Source organism: Phoenix dactylifera, unplaced genomic scaffold, assembly GCF_009389715.1.
Source record: "Phoenix dactylifera cultivar Barhee BC4 unplaced genomic scaffold, palm_55x_up_171113_PBpolish2nd_filt_p 001851F, whole genome shotgun sequence".
Lineage (NCBI taxonomy): Eukaryota > Viridiplantae > Streptophyta > Magnoliopsida > Arecales > Arecaceae > Phoenix > Phoenix dactylifera.
Window position 1 is genome coordinate 47,872 of NW_024069142.1, and position 10,486 is coordinate 58,357.

General features: G+C 42.6%; 1 protein-coding gene across 1 annotated transcript; it reads left to right on the forward strand.

The window, feature by feature from the left end:
- Window positions 1-650: 650 nt before the first annotated feature.
- On the forward strand, window positions 651-1,367 carry LOC103722511 (cysteine proteinase inhibitor 1-like). The gene has a single exon (XM_008813101.4). It carries the CDS (start codon window positions 725-727, stop codon window positions 1,103-1,105), a length of 381 nt encoding a protein of 126 aa, XP_008811323.2. The 5' UTR covers window positions 651-724; the 3' UTR covers window positions 1,106-1,367.
- The last annotated feature ends 9,119 nt before the right edge of the window (window positions 1,368-10,486 follow it).

Sequence of the window (10,486 nt, forward strand, 5' to 3'; positions counted from 1 at the left end):
AGCGAAGACCGGCGAATTGTATTTGACGGAGTTTAGATAAGTATCCAAAATATCTCCATCATTCCAGTGGGTAGCCCCCGGGTTCTGATTTATCTAAACCGGCATAGAAGAATAAAAAAACTAAAAAAAAAAACAGAATAATTTGAGCAATTAAAATAGTATTTACTAAGAACTGTGAAAAATGAACAAGCAGGCTCAAGAAATTTTTTGGCGTGCACTAGCAAGAGCCTCCTTCCAAAATATTTATATACACAAACATAATTTGATTAGAAATTTGATTGCCTATCAAATAATCCAAAATTGAGATGGTAAGCATGCAAGGTGTAACTGTGTACAGCATCATCGCACATTAAATGAATGATATATTGTTTCCATCGAAGCCTCTCCTCACCCATTGCATCATCACACATTAAATTATGATACATGGTTTCCATGGAAGCCAACCCATCGCCAATCCATCACCAATCTCTTATTTATTACACCACCACATATCATATAAAGACTCGCAGTAATGGGCTGGTGCTAGGTCCACCTTCCAGGTACCCACTGTCCCCATAAAGCGCTATCCACGCGACAAAACAAAACCAAAGCTCTCCCTGTTTTAATGCACTCTAATCATCCACAGCTCCTCCCAGCCACCGTAATAAAAGCCCCCACCCGCCCATCCTTACCCCCCACCGCAGCCTCCTCTCGCCTCACCCCAGGACAAAAAATCGCCACCGTGATGGTTACCCTGCGATCCCTTCGTCTTCTTCTCCTCCCTCTTCTTCTCATAGCCATTCATTCACCTCCGAGAGCCCTGGCAGCCCGTAAAGCTGCAAGCAAGGTTCTTGTTGGGGGCTGGAAGCCGATCAAGGATATCAGTGATCCCCATGTCCAAGAGATTGCAGAATTCGCGGTGTCGGAGCACAACAAGCTGGCGAACACCAACCTTACTTTGAGTAAAGTGGTGAAGGGTGAGACCCAGGTGGTGGCTGGAATTAATTATAGGCTTGTTGTAGAGACCAAAGATGGCGAAGCCATGGCGAACTATGTGGCCGTGGTGTGGGAGAAGACATGGGAGGGGTTTAGGAACCTCACATCATTTACACCAGTCGGGAGTTAAAAATGCAAACAAACTGCAGTTGTTTGAGAAATATTATGAGAAAAAAATATAAACAAGATATCATCTGTTTCATGACGAGGTCATATTGATAAATAATTAGTGCCTCTCGTTATTGTTGTTCAAATAAAGGATAAAGACAGATGAGATGTGGAAGTAAGTGCTGGATCAGCTGTTCTTTTATCATTGTTTTCTTTTGCGTCCCCATCAGTTTATTTTTCTTCCTGTCATGCATATCAAATCATGGATTATATTGATTATCATACTTGATCGGTTCTAATCCTAACATTGGATCTTCTTTCGGTCAATCTTGTAGTAGTTTATATTCACCTTTTCTATCTAGCATAATACCTTTTAATAGAGTCGATCAGCTTATTTATGAAGTCTATTACTTTGGCTTTAGTTATTTTTGGGATAGCCATCTTAAACTCTATTATACCAATAATGTTTTTACCCCCATCATTAAGGCTACAAATGGGTCGGGTTGATCCATGACCTGACCGCACCTGCTTAGACCTAACTCAACCCATTTTGGAGGACCCGTGGGGCCGAATCGGGTCTTAAACTTGGACTCGTTCCATTTTTCAGATCGAGTATGGGTTTACTGAATTCAGACCCGACTCGATCCGACCCGACCCAGTTTAAAATTTGCATAATTTTGGTGTTTTCAATCTTACGACCTGCTCCGATCCGACCCGACCCAAATTTATAAAATTATTTGGGCCCGTAGGGGTGCAAACAAGTTATGAAGCTATGGATGGGTTGACTTGAACTGGACTCGACTCAATTTGGATCCAAATTTTTTGGGTTGGGTCCGGGTTATACATGGATCCAACCAGACCTGAATGACCCGTTGGGTCAAAAATTATAATGGTGGACCCGACCGACCTATTTCGATCTTCTATTGGATTGGGTTTAGGTCCAATATTAGAATCCAAATAAAATATCAGATTAGGCTGAGTCACTCATGGCTCGACCTATTGGCGCCCCTAGCCATCATATGGTTGAACAAGCACGTCTCTCATGGGCCATCTTGAATATGGCATAAGAATGCAGCACAAACAGTTACAATAATATTTTTAAAATGATAAATAATGATTATATGCCTGTCATTCTATCTTAACTCAAACTCAAGCCAATCCACACATCTATTCATTAAATTTAATATAATTTATTCTTTAGCCAACACATATGTAATCTACTCCGTGGCACAAGTAATAGCTCTTACAAAACCATAATCATTGTACCATGATGGTTTTAACAAAACAACATAATATTTTAAGTATAATTTGTTACAGTGCTATATTACAATTATGGAGCAATCCAAAACTAAATAAAAATTCATATCCATTCGTCATGTTGGTTACATTCTAGTATGCAAGGAAAATGGAGGCTTATTTTGTGCTTGAGCTCTTCATTAGCCAGATAGACACCCGTATTAATGACACCATTAATATGATTCTTTTTTTCTGAATAATAAGTATATATATATATCTACATCTATATATATATATTGGCTGGCTGCTAGAAGAGCGAATCTGAACTTCCTTCTCTACTTCGACTTGCCTTATGAGTTATCTCAGATTCTATTGCGAGATGTTCGGGGAATGTTTTATACTCGTAAATCTTGATAGTTTTCCTTTTTGATGTCCTTTACTTTGTTGTATTTCTTTCCTACTCAGGTTACCAGAAAAAACGTATGGAAAGCAGCTGGACAAATTTTTCCCAGCGGTCGTAACAACTGCGGCCAAGTCACTGCCAAATGTACCATCGTTGTTTTAAAACTTAGATAATCACTGGGGAAAGTATACTTTCAGAAACGGTTTTAATAAGGATTTAACGGCATTTTCCAACCGCAAGAGAAACTTTATCCATTGGTCATAACTACTACCAACATATTGTAACAGACATCTTATTTAAATTGTTTTTACTAGTACTAAACTTTTAGCAACAATTCCGACTACTGCTACTAAAAGTTGTGTAAACTTTTAGCAGTGGCTCTATTTGCTACTAAAAGTAATGCGTAAACTTTTGGTAGCGATCCTGACTACTGATAATGATACTTTTAGCGGCGGTTTAGTGTGTAAACTTGGGCAGCAATTCTAGCCGCTGGGAATATTTTATTTTTTTAAAAAAATAAATAGATAACCTGGTAACATTGTTATGGGCATGACACAATAATCACATTTTCATTTGCATATTGAAACTACTTGATATACTAGTTTTCACCATTTGTATTCAAATTTAGCATCAATAAGTAATAGAGAAATGTCTATGTTAGATTCTCTGGTAGAACTACGGAAAAACCCTATTGCTGGGGTTGAAATTCGGCCTGAGAGTGAACACGCTGGAGGAAGCCGAGAAGACGCCGGCCGGGACGGAGAAGAGGGCCACCACCGTTGCTCCAGGGTGCTTCCGAGAAGACGGCGGCCGGGATGGGAAAAGGGTGCCACCTCCTTGCAATCTGGGATACCTGCACAAAGCCTTTGCTGGGGATTCCGGCGAAGGCCTTCCGCTAGCTAAGTCAACAAAGTTTTTTGGAGGGTCCTCCTTTTGGGAGCCAGCGTCCCCTTATCTCCGTTGGGGGGAGGAGGAGGAGTCCGGAGAGTCCTCCTTGAGTACCTTTTCATGGTCTCTTTTATTTCTTACCAGAGTCCCCCGATGGTGAAGGTATGGCTCCAGCAGGCAAGGTATGGCCTCTAGCAGGTGTAACAGGGTATAACCCCTGGCAAGTGTAACAGGGTATGGCCCTGGTTGACACGTCATAGCATGGCCAACAAGCAAAGTACGACACGGTGAGGCTGTTGCAGGTGATAGCTACGACATATATTTGGCGAGGTCGGCTCGGGCCTTTGGTGGACTGAGGTCGGCCTGGCTCTTGGCGGGGCCGAGATCAGCCTGGCTCTTGGCAGGGCTAAGGTCTGCCTGGCTCTTGGCAGGGCTCAGATCAGCTCGGTTCTTAGCGAGGCTGAGGTCAGCCTGGCTCTTAGCGAGGCTGAGGTCTGCCTTCAGCGGAGGTCGCCTTGGACCCAGGCAGAGGTCAGCCCGCTCTCTGGCCGTGGTCGACTCGCCCTCTGGCCGTGGTCGGCTTGCTCGGCAGGGTTTGGGTGGTTCTATGCCGGAGTAGGACGATCCATTTTACCTTCCATCCCCCATAAAATTTTTGATGGAAATGGAGTTTTGCGAATTCTCCCAAAAACTGGAAGATCATTTTGAGATCTTTGAGCATATTTGAGAGTTCAATGTTACTATTATCACCTCGGCGTCTGGTCCCCTCCAGTCGATGTCGCATCCGTGCGGGCATGGTGATGAGGTAGCGTTCGTTGGTTCGGTGGATCTCCCTCTGATGCATGGGACTCTTGCTGCATCGAGCCTGATTTCCCTCTCCCTCCTCCATCCCACCGCTACCCCGACAGTGCAACACAGTTTCGTGCATCTGTCTACCCTCGGTCTTTGTAGTATCTTGTGCTCAACAGTGCTCTGCTGTTGGCACCCTGATGACGACCCCTCCATACGTGGCCGGGCCGAAAGGCTCCATGCTTAGGGGATGGGACCACGGGGCGCGACATGGCTACGATCGTGTTGGCGCGTGAGCGGTCTCGGATATGCAACCAGCGGCAGCATCCCTGCCTTGTTGCAGCCAACCATTCCTAGGTGTGTCCCTTCACTCCTGCTCGAAGGACCCCTATTGTGTCCTGTTGCGTTTCGTTAGTTGTCCGTGCGGCCAACCATAATTTTGTACTTGACTTTATTATTATTGAATAATAAATGGTCATCTTTTTCATTCATATTGTGTATGTGTCTATGAATCGTTTAAGGAATTAATAAGATGATGATGCATATTCTTAAGAGTTGAGAATTTGAACCATGTGTCATTGGTGATTAATTTCTAAATGCTCCTGATCGATGGATAATCACGAGGACGGTGATTGATCCGATGAGATTAGTGTACAGATCACTTTTCTTTTGGATAGACGAGTCTCGAGTCCACAGTGTAGGAACACTGGAGTGACAGTGCAGGTGCTTGTTAGAGAACAAGGGTACCGAGCATGACCAAAGCAAGAGTCACTTAGATGTCTATCCACTTGTCAGTGACTTACTTGATATTGCAATAGTGTGACTGGTCCTTTGACTTACGGTGCTTTAGCTATTCACAGTAAGGTTGTTGTAGTTTGACTGCACGTATATATAGTCTCTAGCCATATGGGTTCTTATGGTGTAGATTGGCTGCAGTAGGTTCACTATAGGAGTAGGATCTGCACCTACATGGAATCTATCGACCTTGGTTGATAAGGAGTGATCATATGTAATTTATAAAACTAAGTTTGTAAGACCTCGGCCAGAGCAGTATGTATAGTGAAAAAAGAGTTTTTCATTCTCGAACTTAAGTCGAATAAATCTTGACATATGACAGACGATGGAGTTTGACGAGTTATCCATAACCTCCATCTTGTAAGGATCCACGATAGAAGGACTATATCATACGGTAACTGCACCTAGAGGTTCATTATTTCATTCTGCTAGGTTGCTACTATATGCTGCTAGGTGTCACTGGTGGATGGTGAGACTCACAGGGATTATTTTGATAGTCGATGATCCCTGGTGAAAAGAGTTGGAATTGTTTCAACCCATTGAAAGGAGTTTTCAATGATATTGTGATAGGAATCATAATATATCTCACTACCAGATAGAATAGAATCTATGGGGTCACACACATTAGAGGTATTAACCGATCCGATGGTTGAATTATGATTTGAAATCATAATTATTCAAGATTGTCAATTTGATTGATAATTGGTTTAACCCACTAAGAATTAGTGAGTTGAAGAAGGAATAATTGCAATTGGATTGCAATTTAATTGAATCAATTAAACTTAATTAATTGAGTTTGATCTTATTAAATTAGAATCCTTCTTGGAGTAGGATTTCTAAAGTCCTAATTGGATTAGGATTAAAATTATATGAGTCCTAATTGGATTAGGATTCCTTAAGTCCTAATTAATTTTGATCTAATAAATAAGATGATTCCTAATTGGATTAGAACTGAAGAGTTCAATTGAGTCATAATCCAATTGGGTCCTAACTAGATTAGGATTCTTATGGATAAATCTTGAAAGCCACCTAATCCTCTTTAGAAGAGGATTAGAGACCCATGAAAGAGGCCCCACACCCCACTTAATTTGATTAAGTGGGGGCGTGCGTGAACGGGAGAAAAAGAGGTATGCCCCTCCCCTTGCTAATTCATGATAGAAAAAGGGAGGGGCGTACCCCTCCTCTTTTGGCTAAGAGATAAACATGAGCTCCTAAATTGTAGGAGCTCACATCTAGGGTTAAAAAAAAAAATAAGAGGAGGGCTTGTAGCCCCCCTCCAATAATCCCTTATCACATACGGCTGCCTCCCTTTCTCCCCTCTAGGTTTTTCAGCCGCAAGCAAAAGAAAAAAAAAAAAAGAGAGGCGTGTGGTTCATCCTCTCTCCCTTCTTCCACCGCAAAAAGAAAAGGCAGCAAGGGCACTTCCTTTTCTTCTTCCCTCTCCTCTTCCTCTTCCTCTTCCTGAAGAGAGAGCAATCAAAGGGTTGGTTGCTAAAAGGAGAGAGAGATTCAGCCATTATAACAAATCTCTGTAAGGGAGCTAGCACCCCGGGGAGATTCAGGCATTTGGATTAGTCCTCTGCCTCGTCTAGATACTCGTAGAGGCTGGACGCGGGTGCGGCTTCAAGCAAACCTTTCCTACAATACCACGATCATCAGATTACGGTGATCATCTACCTGCACAAGGTAAAGATCTGATCTTCCTAATCTTATGTAAAGCAATTAATCCTAATCTATCTACGAACGGTTTTAAAATATGTTCATGCGATGAATGCGGATCCGTGCATACCTCTTCCGTTGCATTCTGATTTTTCTGCGGTGTGCACGGCATCCCAACAGTCCTGCCGCAGCCTCCCGTTCCATCTGGCCGCTCTTGTCTCCTTACCAAACACGTGATGGAAATTTATAAATAGCTTCCATAAATGAATGTAATCATTTCATCCTTGATAAAAAGGTTATAGAATAAGAGTACTTCATCTCAGACATTAATATTAATAAAGATTTAGCCTCCATTTGAGGAAGCTTTTGGAGGGCCAAAAAGTACTTTCTGATCCTTCTAAAGGCACTTTTAGATAAAAAAGATATTTAATAAAAATTTTGGAAAGCTGTTTTAGTTTTTCCAGAAAGCTAAAAATAGTTTTTTGGGAGAAGCTCCATTTTGGAGCTTTCCGAAAAAACCGTTTTGAGTTTTGTTGGAAAGTTTTTTTTTTTGACCAAAATATTCATAATAAAATATAACAATTACATACTTTATCACTTTATAAACTTAAAAATTTATTGGAGCCCTAACAAAGAATTCTAGCCGTAGATCACACTCCATATTATATTACATTATATCATAAAATATTAATATGTTATGTTAAATAATTTAATATTATGTTATAGTATGAAAAATTAATTTATGCTAATAATTATAATATTTTATACCTTTATTATTGTATTATACTATAAATAAAATATTATATTATATTATATCATAATGCATTAATATGTTATGTTAAATAATTTAATATTATGTTATATTATGAAAAATTAATTTATGCTAATAATTATAATATTTTATACCTTTATTTTTGTATTATACTATAAATATAATATTTATATTACATTATATCATAATACATTAATATATTATGTTAAATAATTTAATATTATGTTATATTATGGAAAATTAATTTTCTCTTGAAACTCCCACTTTGATGGATAGTGGAGAGTCTTATGGTATGTAAAAGGTTGGAAATATGGTCCTCTCTCTACCCTATAAATGAACACTATCTCCATCATTTTGGTGTATCTGAATTGAGGGCTAAGTGAGAGAAATCATTTTTCTGAAAAGTGTCTACTCTAAAGATTTCAACAACAACAAGAAGACTTACTCTCATGGATTCTGGTATGTCTTCTAAATTACTTGAGCCTTATGTTTATATTGGTGAAAATCATGATAGCTGAAGGTCTTGGGGTTTATGTTTATTAAATCGCTTATGTGTTTAGATCTATCTTATTGATTAATAGTGGAAGTTAAGCCACTATCTTGGCATGTGATGTCTATAGATAGTGTTGCGGTTCAAATTTGGCCCGAGAGTGACCATGCCGGAGGAGTCAAGGGAGCTGCCGGAGTGTCGAAGAAGAGGATGAGAGCCACCTCCCGCGCGGCAGTGAACCTGCATAAAGTCTCACCGGTGCTTCCGGTGAGGGCCCTCCGACGATCAAATTAGAGTGGAGCTCAGTTGGTCTAGTCCAAAAGTTCCTTAAGCGTTACCTGATGGGGCTATTTATAGTCTCTATGGATATGCCCAGGTGGTGGTGGTATGGCCTGTTCTCATCATAAGAGGGAATGGCTCTAAGCCAGATGGCGTGTAGCTAGAGTTTGCTGGTGGCGCGCAGTGCAGTCCGTTCTTGAAAACGGTAAGGCATTGACAGTCATAGCAGGATATGGCTGGGATAGCATGGCGCTGTCCTTGACTGTCGTAGGCCAGCAAGCAAAGCATGGCATGGTGGTGTCGTAATGTACGGCCACGTAGGAGGGTGTGGGCACGCACATGGGTGCGGCTGTTGGCAAGGTCGAGCTTGTCGAGAGGTCGCATCATGCATTTGGCGAGAGTCAGCTTGACGGGTGTTAAGGCTACCCTAGCATTCCGGATTCCGAGGTGTGCTCGGTAGAGCGCCCCGAGCTCAAGAGTCGGAGCGTATTATTGGAAGGGCGCCCCGAGCTCGGTCGGAGCATGTTGGCGAATAAGGAAGGTGCCCTGAGCTTGGTCGGGGCGGGTCGTCGATCGTAGAAGGTGCCCCGAGCTTGGTTGGGGCGAGTCGACGAACGTGGATGGCGCCTTGAGCATGGTCGGGGCGAGTCGCCAACCATAGAAGGTGCCCCGAGCTTGGTCGGGGCGAGTCGACAAACGTGGATGGTGTCCCGAGCTTGGTCGGGATGGGTCGGCGAATATTCCTGAGGTCGAAGGAGCTTTCAGCGGAATCTGAGGTCGGGCTGGTTCTAGGTCGGACCGAGATTCCGTCTGGTCGGCATTGGTGTCTATTGGGCGAAATTTGGTGGACCTTTTGTTGTAGACAAGACGATCTATTTCGCCCCCCATCATTTGCCCCCGAATTCTAAGGTCGAGTCGCTCTTTGGCTTGGGCGAAGGAAGTAGTTGGACTATTGGTCGTCCTGCATTTCAGCTAAGTGCTCATGAAGACGCGCACATCGAGCTGAGCATACATGTCTTATCAAGGGTGTATTGCTTCTGGCCGTACTTTGTAAGGCGAGCTGGAATAAGTTAGGTCGTCACGTCAATCGAAGAGGAAGCAGCCGTGGAAGCTCTTAATGTGTTGCGTGCACGCTTCTTTTTCGAAGCGTCGCTGGACAGAACGCAAGGGGCCAATCATAATGCTCCATTTTTTTAGAATGTTTGCCATAATGATCGGTCTTTAGTGCTGCGATCTGAAGAGATTTGATGAGACGACTCCGGAGCTTACTGCGTGGTGAAATCTAGCTATCCCGTCATTTAAAAAGTCGATCGAAGCCGTTGAAGCAGGCTATATAAAGCCCTGAAGGGACCTCTAGGGTTTCTATTTTCCCTCTTCTTTCCGGCCAGTGCGGAATCGAGCTCCAAAATACGACCCTCGGCAGTCGAATGTACCTGGAGGAGCTCGGCTTTCATCTTCCAAATTCGAACGAGCCCAGCCTCGACAAGAGCTTCGGCCTGTTGCCGTCCCTACTCAGCATCAGCAACTCGGCCTCGGCTTCCTTCCTTTGTCGCTCCGCGACCGCCACTTCTGACCGCAACTCCCAAATTTTCTTCCGAGAGTTGACGGCAGTATTCCCCAGCATGTCGACCAGATGGAGCAGCTGGCACAAGAAAACAGAAGTTAGCCGAGGTCAAGTATCTACACAGAAGTAATATCACTTACTAAACACTGGTGGTGTAGGCTTCATCAACAACCCCGGTCAACCCTAGCTCCTCCAACTGAGGCCGGTCACGCGGAAGCGAGGCCCAGCGGACAACCTCACGGGCGACCTCGCTGGACTCCAGTGCTGCATCGACATCATGATCTAGGATTTTGAGAACTGTTGGGATCAGATAGTATAAGCTTCTTGCAATCAATTTGCATGCTAGGCCATGTGATATAATATAATATTATTATTTACAAAAAAAGAATTGTAGGATGGGAGAAAGTTTGGTCAAAAACAAGGTAGAGCGCAACACATACTCCAATTTAGGAAATGGTATCTAACTCTAATGTTTTTAGAGCATCTAAGTGTAACTAGACATAAATCAGTCTTAGCATTAAATAGAGT